The sequence below is a fragment of the Polyergus mexicanus genome, unplaced genomic scaffold (assembly GCF_030449975.1).
Source record: "Polyergus mexicanus isolate NDT 795.1 unplaced genomic scaffold, iyPolMexi1.0 SCAF_5, whole genome shotgun sequence".
NCBI lineage: Eukaryota > Metazoa > Arthropoda > Insecta > Hymenoptera > Formicidae > Polyergus > Polyergus mexicanus.
Window position 1 is genome coordinate 8,652,748 of NW_027223325.1, and position 13,828 is coordinate 8,666,575.

The 13,828-nt window shown below is 30.9% G+C and overlaps 4 protein-coding genes across 6 annotated transcripts; 2 read left to right on the forward strand and 2 right to left on the reverse strand.

Moving 5' to 3' along the window:
• Positions 1 to 871: 871 nt before the first annotated feature.
• LOC138932970 (ER membrane protein complex subunit 2) lies at positions 872 to 5,464 on the forward strand. Its single transcript, XM_070295326.1, has 8 exons — positions 872 to 1,281; positions 1,762 to 1,875; positions 2,021 to 2,171; positions 2,249 to 2,392; positions 2,561 to 2,717; positions 2,897 to 2,992; positions 3,082 to 4,531; positions 4,656 to 5,464. Exons 1-7 carry the CDS (start codon positions 1,248 to 1,250, stop codon positions 3,253 to 3,255), a joined length of 870 nt encoding a protein of 289 aa, XP_070151427.1. The 5' UTR covers positions 872 to 1,247; the 3' UTR covers positions 3,256 to 4,531; positions 4,656 to 5,464.
• LOC138932969 (tRNA (guanine(10)-N2)-methyltransferase homolog) lies at positions 3,864 to 7,007 on the reverse strand. 2 transcript variants are annotated; one of them, XM_070295324.1, is made up of 9 exons: positions 6,802 to 6,956; positions 6,399 to 6,464; positions 5,861 to 6,097; positions 5,526 to 5,660; positions 5,196 to 5,459; positions 4,947 to 5,085; positions 4,648 to 4,846; positions 4,389 to 4,515; positions 3,864 to 4,322 (listed from the first exon to the last, which is right to left on the reverse strand). In XM_070295324.1, the coding sequence occupies exons 1-9, from the start codon at positions 6,874 to 6,876 to the stop codon at positions 4,161 to 4,163; spliced, it is 1,404 nt and encodes a 467-aa protein (XP_070151425.1). In that variant the 5' UTR covers positions 6,877 to 6,956; the 3' UTR covers positions 3,864 to 4,160. The 2 variants fall into 2 exon arrangements, with proteins under 2 accessions (XP_070151425.1, XP_070151426.1); XM_070295325.1 differs by lacking the exon at positions 6,802 to 6,956 and adding an exon at positions 6,965 to 7,007 and having other exon boundaries at positions 3,865 to 4,322.
• Positions 7,008 to 7,347: 340 nt separating this feature from the next.
• On the forward strand, positions 7,348 to 11,924 carry LOC138933246 (uncharacterized). Of its 2 annotated transcripts, XM_070295827.1 has the most exons (3): positions 7,348 to 7,582; positions 7,760 to 9,496; positions 9,572 to 11,924. In XM_070295827.1, the coding sequence occupies exons 1-3, from the start codon at positions 7,516 to 7,518 to the stop codon at positions 11,563 to 11,565; spliced, it is 3,798 nt and encodes a 1,265-aa protein (XP_070151928.1). In that variant the 5' UTR covers positions 7,348 to 7,515; the 3' UTR covers positions 11,566 to 11,924. The 2 variants fall into 2 exon arrangements, with proteins under 2 accessions (XP_070151928.1, XP_070151927.1); XM_070295826.1 differs by having other exon boundaries at positions 7,760 to 11,922.
• Positions 11,925 to 12,256: 332 nt separating this feature from the next.
• Snrnp-u1-c (small ribonucleoprotein particle U1 subunit C) lies at positions 12,257 to 13,397 on the reverse strand. Its single transcript, XM_070295828.1, has one exon. It carries the CDS (start codon positions 13,255 to 13,257, stop codon positions 12,730 to 12,732), a length of 528 nt encoding a protein of 175 aa, XP_070151929.1. The 5' UTR covers positions 13,258 to 13,397; the 3' UTR covers positions 12,257 to 12,729.
• Between the last annotated feature and the right edge of the window lie 431 nt (positions 13,398 to 13,828).

The following is a 13,828-nucleotide window of genomic DNA, read 5'->3' on the forward strand; positions in this document are numbered from 1 at the left end:
CAATCGCGTATTTTATTATAGTTTCTTTTTGTAGAGAATGAGAGAGAGAGAGAGAAACGATATAGAAACTGATGGCCATTTTTAAATGGAGATAGACCTTTATGTAAATCTGTTCGTTTAGTCTAGTTTAATTGTACTTTATGGCACTCTTTCTGCATTTGAAATAAAATAAATATGTATTCAGAATTATTTACTTTGCAAAGAGAATTATATGCTGAAAGAAAGATGCATTTTTAAAACGAACAGATCTACATGCGCGCGTCATGTGTTCACATATACGCGTGTATCAATGGGAGCAAGAAACATTCGTAAACACGATGTCATATGATTAGCTGTCAAATATAATTTTTTTTTTTTTTTTTAATTCTTTATTTAATGACATTATGTTTATCCGTATTTTCTTGCTGTAAAACTCCCATAATAAATATGTAACAAGATACACGTATAAAATATACAGATATATACAGGGTGTCCCAAAAAATGTCAAGAGAGGTCATTATTATTTTTCGCAACTTTCCAAATTTTTCCATCGCGTATATCTTTGTAATTAAATAAGTCTTAAATTTAAATTCTCTCTCTCTCTCTCTCTCTCTATTAAAATAAACTCTATCTAAAATTAATTTTAAAGAATGTAGTTTTAACTCTCTATAAAGTTTAGTTTGCAAAAAGCCATTTTTTTTTAATCGCTTATTAACACGAGTTATTGATGCCTCGATATTTTTACTGAGGAAAAATCGTCTCCAAATGATTTCAAGAATCTATCATTAGCAGGTGGTGCGGTAATTTTGGGACACTCTGTATAAGCTACGAGTAATCTCGAATCGCTCACATGTATACTGACACGATACGAGAGTTTACTAATCATACGTTTTATCATGATCACGGGTATATTAATTTTACAACAATGACGAAGTGAACTACATGTGTACGTAGTTGTCATCCTCCCCTCTTCCCGGATTTTACTCATCGTATATATATATATCCATTATTCATCACAATTATCTCTTTACACTATCTCAGGGGAATTAGCGCGTTACAACTTCAGAAAGTCCCTGTAGTGGCAATAACTTTGTATCCTTTACAACAAAGCGTGAAAAATTTTTACAAATGCATCTGATCCGCTGTTTACATCACGTTTTGGGAGCCACATCGTATAACCTCTAAAATATCGCGTGACAACAGTTCAAGTTCATCGAGTGTTTTATTCGCTCTTATAGAAATTTCTCTGATTTTATAAAGTAATAATAATGGCAGGGTGTTACGACAAATTATCTTGGACAGGTGAGTTTTGTATCGCATGCGACGATTGGATGCATGTTTATGTATGTCATCTTTCTCGTATGTGTATAATCCCAAGGAATATTAATTAAATTTTAATTTTTTTTTTTTTTTTTTTTTTTTTTTTTTTTAAAGAATCTTGTATTATTTTTGAATTATTCTTATATAGTTTTAATATTGAGAACAAATTTTATAGAGTTGAATATAAATTATTGCAAGATTCAATATTGATACTTTTAATTTATTATACTTTGATGATATACATTGTACATATATTTCTTTTATCAATATCGTATAATTTTAACGACACATTTTTTGATATTTTTATAAATTTTTATATATTAAAGTACATAAAAATTTTTTTTTAAACTTATAACTTAGCGAACAAAAATAAAACATTTTTATACATTCTTTTATTAGTATAATATGTTGCAATATTTTCATGTATTTTTAATAACAGCTTTTTATGATTTTGTTACACAGAAGTACGGGATTTATTGAGAACTTGGAGAGAAGATTCCGAACGACGAAGTAAAGATGTAGTGGACTTTTGGGATAATACATTAATAGGAAAGATTGACCGTTTAGGCAGTGAAAGTACAAACAATTAATACACATTTTCTTATCCTTATAATTATAGTTAAACTATAATAAATAATAGCAATATAGTTAAATAATAATATCATTTTTATCACATCTTTTAAATAAAAGTATACATAATATTCCATCTTTAATTATTCAGAATATCTGGTTCTGGAACAAGTATGTGTAGCTGCGTTGGATTGTTACCGCCTGGCACTTGCTGAATATTGCATTAAAATTTTAATGCGCGCATTCCCTGGCAGCTTACGTGTTCACAAATATCATGCCATGCATTTAGAAGCATTAGAAATGTATATATTATATATTATCAAATATTTGCAAATATATAATAATGCTTGTTTTAACAATTTATGAATAAATTTTTCAGGTACGATGAAGCAATAGAAGTTTTGGAGTCTATTATAAAAAGAGACGAGACTAATGCAGCACCAAGAAAACGACGTGTTGCTATTTTGAAAGCTCGAGGACGTATTCCAGAGGCAATCAAAGAACTTACAGAATATCTGAAAAGGTCAGTGATGTTTCACACTCTTACATATATATTAATATGTTTAAATAGTTTTATAAAACTTATAAGATATAAGTAAATGCATACTACATTTTTTTAAATTATATATTTTTTTTGTAATTTTACAAATGATACATTAATAACATTATGTGTTACAATATCGTTACTTAGATTTATGAGCGATCAAGAAGCATGGCACGAGTTGTGTGATCTTTATTTGCAAGAACAAGAGTATTCCAAAGCAGCCTATTGCATGGAAGAACTTATATTGCATAATCCACATAGCCATTTAATTTACCAAAGATACGCTGAAATAAAATATTCCCAGGTAATGAATGCATCTAGGATTTTTTATGACTATTATTTGCTTTTATCAATAGCCACATAACAATTTATTTAATTAGATGGATTAACAAAAAATAAATATCACAAAAAAACTATTTGGTTGAATGAGAATAATATACATTTAAGATATATATTTATAAATTAAATTATCTTATTATACAGGGCGGATTTGATAATATGGAGTTGGCGAAAGCATATTTCTGCCAAGCAACAAAATTAAATCCAAATAATATTAGAGCTTTATATGGCTTGTTATTAGTAAGTTTCAAAATGGCATTATATATAATATTAGATAGCAGTTACATGTGCGTGTGTGTGAACAGCTTTCTGTAAATATGCAATTTTAGACAACAAACAATATTGCAACATCACCTAAATGTCCTGCATCCAAGAAGAAGGAAGCAATGAAGCTGAGCGAATGGGCTAGTAAACAAATTGAGAAACAATATGAAAGTAAAGTTTTGAATGAAGATGTTAAGAATGTAGAACGTTTACTAGGACAACTGCAACTTGAAGTTTAGGTACTGTTATCTTTGACAAATTGTATATTTATTTTAATTTTGTAAAGTAAATAGCATATGTTTAAACATATTGCATATAACTATTTCCAAAGAATCTATCGAGCACGAGAAATTTTAGATACATTTTTTAACTCTATGCAGTTAAAAAAGAAAAGTAATAAAAATCTGATTATAATTGATATATTCAAGCAGTATTATCTTTTATTCTATTTTTCAATTGTATAATGTACATGATTATGTTCCAAGAGTATAATTTTGTCCAATGTCGATATAAAATGCATATATTGATATATTATTAATCAATCAATTAGTAAGCTCTATACAGTTTTCAAGTTCAGCTGCATTATACACGTAATTATCTTCTAAACATATATATATATATATATTTACACTTCTGTATTTTACTGTATATGTTATTAAGTGAATGTGTAATCATTGATTTTGTAATTGTGATCACTCTCTCGGCTCTCTCTGTTGTCTAATATCATTGTTGATTTTCATGTGCTATTAAGTATTGATTATATATATCTGCATATAAATATTGAAAATAAAAACGGCGTTGATAGATAAAATACATGTATACAAAAAATATCATTTATTTCAAACTAATTGGAACAATTAACCTTGTTTTCATAATCTTTACAATTATTCTGTACATAATAAGAGAAATTGCAAAAATCAAATGGCCACAACTTAAAATCAAATATTTCTGAATAATTATATATGTTTTTAATTACTGGATTGCTTACAAAGTTTTTTTAATCTTTATCCTTTATGTAAAATAAATATAAACTAAGAAAATTTTCTGAACAATTCAATATATAAAAACTAATAACTGTGGAAACGTATATAAAATTGAAAGAAGACATTTAATGTCTGCTTCTCTCTATACAAAAGATCTCTAGTCATCTTTCAGTAACTTCCTTGTTGCTACATTCCCATTCTTCTCGTCTTCTCGCTCTTTCTGTGGCTTTCCTCGTTCGCTTTTCCTTTCTTGTTTCTTCACGTAATGCAAAATATTTTTCACGAAAGTCGACTAAATTCATGATGATGCTCTCATCGGTTGCCTATCAAATATTGAAGACAGAAGAGTAAGAATTGTTAATAAAATTAAATGGTTTATGCATACATACTTCTGATTCTTTAATTTTTCTGTAGGTTAATAATCTTCTACTAGTATAGTTGCTCAATACTTGTTCGGAATTAGCTAACAACTCTAAGCAAGCATGTGCTGGTAATTGATCTTCTGTGTATTGGTCCCTAAATCATAAATTTGGTAATTATAATTCTTTCTATCTATTTAATAGTCAATAATTAATCATTCCGAGTGTTGCCACATTTCTTACATATAATTAATTACAAGTAAATATTAATAGATACATATATATGTACCTAAACAGTGGATACCAACACACCAATCTGCCGTCAAGTTTCAGATGTCTCGCGGAGAAACACAATAAATCTTTATATATTTGATTCAGGCCGTAACCAATTTTAGAAGGAATATGAGAGGTCGCTTGATGCTCCTCTATTACAGGATTTATCTTCATGGTACCTATACGTTCCGTAGCCTCTCTTATACCATAAGGCGCTACAAAAAAAAATACAAGTTGCTTTATTAGTCGCTCATAAATTTTAGAAAATTTCTATAATTTGTAATCGAGGATTTTGTCATTTTTTTTTGTACTAACGATCTGTTATAATAGCATCTATTCGTAAATCTGTTCGCCAGAGTGGATATGAAAAATCTGCCACTACTACATCAAGATAATAGGAACTCATTCCATATTGATTCATATTTGCTGCAATGCTTTCGTCTCTTTCCCTTGTCTAGTATCATACATAATATAATAATTATTTGGCCGTTTCGACTTTTTAAATTTCGTTTTATCAAATTGATAAAAATTGATAAAAATTTTAAATGTTTGTTAGTTTCGTACCTTTTGTGATATCCGTGTAGGTCTTGTACGACCATGGAGCATTAAAAAATCAATGTCAGTTCCAAATGTATATCCTCCAAATTGAGATGCAGCAATTAACAAAGAACCCGTCCCTACAAATGGATCGTAAACTATGTCCCCATTTCTAATTTGTGCCTGATTTGCCATTATCAGCGACAACTGTGGATCCATTGAAGTATTTCCTATAAATTTTCTAGTTTTTAGTGATAACTTTTGTATCAATTCTCGCTGGCCATCAGCAATCTGTAATAAAATGATATTATAATCTATAAAAAGAAAATATCTTTGATATATAATCATATTACTCACCCATCTTCCAAAAAAATATTCATATGGTTCCTCAGGAATGCTATTAGGATTAAGTCCATAATACTCTATATAGCATAAAGTGATATCTGGATTTTTCAATTTGACTGGTCCTTCAAGAGGTAAATAACTGAAAGACTTTGCCCAATATTACATTAAGTCAAAAACACTATATTAGATAATTTAAATATTGTTAAATGATTAGCATTTAATAATGCATTTCTAGCATGTTCTTCTAGCACTTCTAGCACTTTAATATAAAACAGAATTTTAGAATAACATTATTATAATATCATCATCATGACTTTTAAGTCCATTATTGAAAAATATTTACTTACTTCAATCTTATTTACTTTTTCTTGTTGTGAGAAATGTTTACAGAAAGTCTCCACTGTAATCTTGAATGATCTTTTCTCTTCTGTGATATTTTTGACTGAGTAAGCTTTTAAAGAATTATGTAAATCTTCATTTTGTTTGCCTTGCGCCCACAGCTCCAAACAAAAGCGTATTGAGATTGCTCTACTGACAATTTGATGTACTGCATTCTCATCAGGTAAATCTACAATCCAATATGGCTAAAACAAAATTTTATAAGTCTATTTTTTGTTTGCAGTAAATTGTATATTATTTAAAGCATAATTTGATACAGTATTTGTACTATTATATATAATAATAGCATTTGTATAAAATTTTTTTTACATTTACAAAGTTATTTTACAGTATAAATTACAGTTGAGAAATGTTTTTTGCACAAAAGTAATTTATATTATACAATAATGTAATCTAAGAAGAACATATATTTTAACACACATGCACACACACACACACATACACATGAATATATATTGGTAATTAATAATGTTCATACTTCCTTACATGTTCCTTTGGCCTAGTTATTATTTGTGGATTAATGTTGTACATATCAAATATAGACTGCATTTCCTGAAATATAATAGATGGGAAAATAATAGTGATTACTTTCACAATAAATATAAAAAAAATAAATATATATAATCAATATAAAAATATTACATTTCTTTTGCTCTCTACAGAATTTAATAAGACATTAAAATCTTACGACTTATAATTATAAAATCTCAAGCAAAATGTCTCTCAAATATATACAAATTTTCTAGAATTTTTATAATACATTTTATATATTATATTTTAACACAAATGTAAAATATAATAAAATATATAGTGAAAACATAATAGCGTTTTACGAAGAATCGTTTTATAATTTATGATCATTAAAAATATTTCATGAAAAAACACTTACAGCCAATCGGAAATCAACATGTTCGTGAGCAAACCAAAAGAGATATCTCTTTAATTGGCTGCTCATTTTTAGCATTGTTTATAATATATATTATCCGTAATAAAATTATTATATTAAATACATATACAAACATAGATCCCCTTTAGTTATTGTTGACAAATACCTAACGTTTTTTTGTAGAACGGTCCTACTATCTACTACTTTTATCCGGCATAAAGGTACATTTTCATGTGCTGTAAACTCGTGCAGCAAAGAGGTCACGTGATCGAAATGGACGAATCAGCGGCCAGACCGTCGTCACTCATTCGTCCATTTCGATTACGTGACCTTTCTGCTGCACAAGTTTGCAGCACATGAAATTGTACCTTAACGCGTGACATGTATGCATAAATTATTGACTGAGTTTTTAAAACGTCATCATTGATTGGTGCCGCTATTTCATATCAGCCAATCAAAAATTGGACGATATATGTTAGATACTCTTACTTCTAGGAACTCTATGTTTTATGTAAGTGCTTTCTAGAAAACTCGAACGAAGGAAGTTTAGTAACATTGCACTCATTCTTCTTGGTACAATAAGATTACGTAAAGTACTTTTATACACTGCACGTGTATATTAATACAACGTACATGCATATATATGCTAGAAAATTTTTATTATGTTTCAATTGTGTCATTTAATGAAATTAAATATTTTTCCGAACATCTTTATTTATGTCAGAAATATCTATAAACATCATGTCAGAAAATACCTTTGAAGAAAGAAATAATCTATTCAGAGGTAAATAATCAACGAAATTATACATATATATATATATATATATATATATATATATATATATATATATATATATATATTACAATTTTGTTTAATTAGAAAGATTGTCCATATTTGTCACATTATTGTATTTGATTTTTAAGACGCAAATATTAACGGCAATTATTATGTCTATTGTAGATTATAAAAACGAAAACTTTGATGATGGTGACTTGCAGTCCCGATTGTACGCCGAAATTTATTATGAATCAAACGTCGAGGATAGATCAAAAACCTCGGATATTTCAAGGACGATTCAACTAACTAACATGGATGCTGAATCAAATTTAGAACCAGAAAATATGCAACAACAATCTGAAGACAGGCAACCATTAGAATTTGAATCTGCTAAAGATAAATCTAATAAAACTAAGAAAATATCAAGAGAACATTGCAATCAGAACACTCTGTTGTCAAACGAGAGTTCTGTCATAGACAGTGACATATTGCACGTACAAAATTCAGCTGATGCAATTGGTTCTGCATCGGTTGAAATTCAGACTAACGCAGACAAATTGTCTGGTCGAGAGATGAATTCTATAATACATGATGATAATGATAATATTAATAATGACAATCCAGGAAACTCTTCAGTGGAAAAAGAAAAAAAATGCAAGGAAAGTGTTGCCAAGAAGCATAAATCTTCTAACCATACAAAAAGCAAGCATCAAGAAAGTTCCTTAAAAGATCAAACTTCTTCACCGAATGATACAATACGTTCAAAGTGCAATGTCATGTTAAAATCTGTAAAACAAGAAATTTTTTTACACAAACAATTAAAGAAAGATAAAAAAACTTTGGACAGTTCTGATTCTGACGAATCTATTTTTGAAATACCGGTTCCACCAAAACCAAAACCACCACTTATAAATCTACAAGATTCTGACGAGGAAAACCAAACAAATTCAAGAATGGATGATCTGATTTCGGAGAAAGTCACTTCAGCCATAAGCAAAATTACAGACAAATCAAGTAATCACCAAGATACATCTGTTAAAAGTAAAAGTACTGATAAATCTCTACATAATAAGGATACAACAGTAAACTCCAGAAGTATGCAAGAAATTAGAGAAGATATTGTTTTGAATTGCACAATAGTTCAGAAAGGTGCCAAAAGTATAAATGAAATTAAACAGTCATCCAAAACTGCAAAATTAAATAAAACTCAAGGAGATGTATCAATCGAAGATACAAATCAAAATTCTATGAAACAATTATCACAAAATACATCTAAAGAACATAACACTAATTTAGAGCAATTTATGATTCCAGAAATATATTCATATAGTTACGTTGATAAATCGCAACGAAATATTGACAAAAGTAACATTATACTTACGCATGGTAGATATAATTTAAGAAGTGCGGAAAAAAACAATACATTAGATGCGAAAGCATCATGCAGTAGTAATGATACAGCGATAGATCGAAAGAGACAAAACGATAGTAGAATCGAGAGTTCTAAAGAGAAACGACAATGCATTGTTCAGCAAAACAATCAAAATGTTATGCAGCAAAGCAGCAGTGGCGGAGAAAGAAGAAAGGAATCAAGGAATGAATATTTCAATACAATGTCAGACTCACTGAGGAACTATTACTACAACTCGTCTCGCGGTCAGGAAAACTTTGACGTTGGCGAACTGCAGCGAGGCATGTCGAGAGATCCGCGATTGTGGAGGATAATGGACGAGGATTTGATGCCAAGTCCTCCCAGCAGGCAACGCAACAGATTCTGGAACATCAGATGCACCAATTGCCATCAGGACGGTCACCAACGCTATGATTGTCCAGTGCCGCGTAAAACGCCCTGCTGCTATATATGCGGCAACAAAGGTCACGTTGAGTCTCGTTGTCCACAAAAAATATGCCTTACATGCGGTAAGCAACAGAACACGTTTCGTAAAACTTGCGAGTATTGTCGTGTCCTATATTGTACTATGTGTCATTCGGTAGGACACGAGTCAACGCAATGTCCCGATCTCTGGCGACGATATCATCAAACGACCGACATGAGCAGCGCACCACAAGATCCAGGCAACATAATGAAACCGTCAGGTTTATTGCATTGCTGCAACTGCACCAAGCGCGGCCATGAGTCGTCCATGTGCAATGCGTATCGATGGTCTCAGCATTTTCAAACTCCGGCGGCGGTCACAAATTACACGGATGGACCTACGTACACATATGCGACGAGTTTTTCCAATTCTGATCTCAAAATAAGTTTGTCATCCAGGGCAACAAGCAGCAGTTCATCGATTCCAATGGAAGAATATTCGAAATCTACTAGAGTAGATGCATTATCATCAAGTGCAAAAGCTAACGAGACGCCGATTCCACAAAAAACTCTATACAATTTAGAAATAGAAGGAAACTTGGAATCTTCTCCTATGATAAATAAGATACATCGGCCCGAAAATAAACAGAAATATAGAGAAAATGGAATAATCGAAAACGAGTTTACTACTATTCTATTTATTTATGGTGAATTCCATAACAAAAATAACAAAGATGCAAAGATAATTACGAGAAACCTTTCATCGATAAAGAAACTGACATCCTATGGAAAGAGGACTGTAAGGAATTTCTCAAAGCGTGAAATTGCTCCAATTTTTCTTAAGGCATTATCTGAAAAGGCAATAGAATTTGAAGTAAAAATAGGCTATACGAAAATGGATAAATGTCAAGACATAATATTACAGATAATAGCAATGAAAGAATACGTAAAATTGATACAAGGTCTGCTGCTTCATTGGATCGATCTCCCAGACAATGAAAAGGATTATGGGATGGATATGACTCTACCCATGAATCCTACAAAAATGTTTAACCTATTATCTTCGAGGATGCCGCAGCTAACAAAAATGAGCTTCACATGTTATAATGATCATATAAAAGGAATAAATGATCCACGATGGATTTCTCAATCAATAAAACACCACAAAAGACTATTGGAACAGCATAATGGTAGCTTCAGGCAATATTCTCGTTTACGTACAAAGATGTGGCGTTTACAAGTCAAGCTTCTTATGATTTTCAACACTGAGCCGAAACCAAATTTTTACATATGTGACTTTAAGAATGTAATGAAGCAACTCGAATCTGTGAAACAAGATCAGACGATTGAGAAACTTGATACTGCGATTTATCTTAAACTCACCCTGCTTTATAATCGTTTATTTGTGCCTCACACACCTGTCGGTATAATCTACATGCTGCGGCGTATTGAAAACCACTCGAAAATGATGCTAAAAAATATGAATTGTTCGCCGCAGATAATGCAGGAATTGGAAAGCAATGAAATATGCGAAGAAAATCTTGCATCAGACTTTAATGTAAATTCTTCGTTAACTGTAACATTTAGCACTTCACAAAATATAAACTCTGCTGAAGAGCTTTTTCCGACTAATATTCAGCAGAATACGAATGACGAGATGTTTGTTGAGAGAAGAGACGATATTTCGCCTATAATTAATGGTACCATAAATTGTGATAGTAATGAGATAATAATACTAGAAGATTCTGTTACAGGAGATGCTCAAACTACATCATCAAATACTGATATATTTAACTATATTGAACCAGTATTGGTTTCAACAGAAGACAGAAATGATGATCAACCATTAACAAGTGGTCTAAATATTGAATGCAATACATCCACGGGCAAACAGAATGTAAAAGAAAATCCTATAAAACAAAATAAACAGACAAAAAGAGAACAGAAATTGGAAAGAAGAAGAAACATAGCAATTCAAAATATGTATCCGGATGCCTCAAAACTCATAATAGAAGCCCGTAAACTTGAAGCTCCTTATATGATGAATGCAGCAAATGAATTGGAAAAAAAAATTAACAGTCGAACAATTATGCTGCATCATGTGAATACGATGAAAAAAATGATAAAATTAGAGAAAAGATATCGTAAGAATATTAGCACATTTAAGATTTAAAACAAGATTTAAATACATAATTGCAAATATTATTATATTTTTTTCGATGCTATTGCAATATTGACTAAAGTTATCTCTGAGAGAGAGAAAAAGAGAGAGATATAATATCTGTACAATTTTAAATGTGGATGAAATTGTTGTTTACGTTATGGATGATAATAAATGACCATAAACATACGCGTGCGTATTAAAATAATATATTAAAAAGAAGAGGTCATTTAATATACACACAAACAACCTGTAAAATATTTTGCAAACTATTTAATCACACACATATATCCGCATATATCTTATTCTATTAATCATATATTCTGATAAATGTAATTAATGAGGACATTTTAAAACAAATTGTATAGCATTAATATTACTGCTATTTAGTATTTGCTATAATAATTACGAATAATTTGTTTTTACATTATATTTTTGAATGAAGTATTAAATAATTATTTCAATTTTCTTGTCCCTTTAAACATATCATCCATTTATATAATAATTAGAATATCTCGAGATATTTTCGTCACATAACGTTTAGGTTACTATCATGTTATTTGTTGTAACAATCAAAAACCGAGTAAAAAAACTTTCTTTTTTATTGTATTACATCTTTGGATGAAATATTAAAGGATTAATTTTGAATATATTTCAAAAGTGTTTATTTTATATTTCAAGAATAATATATGCCGATACACATACATTAAGTTCGAGATCTCAAAATTATTTGATTTACTTATGACTAAACTTTATGTAATCTTATATGTACACATACTTTTCTCAGCAGAATAATTTAAAATTTGCCAATTTAAAAAAACAAAAGTTTAGAGCCGCATATGTTACATATTTGTGTTTTAGGAATTCTATTTTATATATCAAGGAATAATAAATGACAGAGTAAAATATATAGATATTGCTGCGATAGCGTTACATTTACTTTTGGCAGAGAACACACGGGTCATTTTAACATACATAAAAATGTCAAATTTTGTAGTCACAGAATTATTTTCATAGTTTGTACAGAATTCTTAAATATACAACATGTGTGCACACATCTTTATCTGCATAAGACCATTCTAGTGACCACACCCAATCAAAGCTCAACCGAGTCAATCGTATCCACAATACTGTTGTATTACACATAACACATAAGAGATAAAAATCCTCCGACTGTTATTTCTTCATTGGTGGTGGGCCTACCATAGGAGGTGGCGGTCCGTTCATCGGTGGTCTCATATGTCCCATAGGACCTATAGGACCCATCATAGGACCCATTGGCCCCATCGGTCCCATCATAGGTGGCCTCATACCCATCATAGGAGGTGGCATCGGTCCATGCGGTCCCATCATCATCGGGCCTCCCGGTCCCATGGGACCAGCTGGATGCATACCGGGTGGTGGCATCATTCCCGGAGGTCCTTGCGGCGGTACTCCGGATCGTGTGCCAAGGCTGGAGCCGAGATTCGGCGGCGGTGGTATCGCCGCACCCTTGTTAGCCGCGAAGGGATTGGAGGCGATCTTACCGGCTTTAAAGGCGGCCGTTGTCGCATCGATCAGATGCTGGGCCTGCTCCTCCATCCATTTTTGATAAAAGTACTTCACGTTATCCTTGTGCTTGCGACCCTGGCAATGGGTCTTGCGTACGCTCGGCGAATCATGCGTCAAGTAAGTGTCACAATAATCGCAATAGTATTTCGGCATCGGTGCGTCTCTCAATAGACTCGTTGAATTTTGTTACGGCTGACTGTTTTTCTCGGCGCTGTTTGATATCACGATCACTGATTAAGCGATAGAATCTTCTAGCATTTTTTAGGTTATATGTATACACTACTGGCAGTGGCTCATTGAGAGTTTACAATGGAAGCGATAAAAACCGGAATATTGGATTGGTCAATAATTGGGTGCGAACAGCCAACCAGAGTTGCAAATGTTTTTTTTTTCTTTTCATAAATCATTGTAGGCTTGTCGAATATTTCAAATAGAAATGACTATGTGACATAGGAATTTTTTATTCTCTAAATTACGGTTAGTAACAATTAACCGGGAGCTTGAAAATTTAATTTGATGCAAGTTTTATATATTAGAATTTCGTTTATTCGTATAACAAATAAATATAATAATTTGTAGAATAAAAAATATGAATTTTATTAGCATTCAATTTTAATGAATTAATTGCGATAAAATTTTATATGTGTACGCATTGATGCAACAATTATATTTTTTCATTTATGTTTATTTTTGTAGATCATTTTTTTATATGCTTATAGTATCT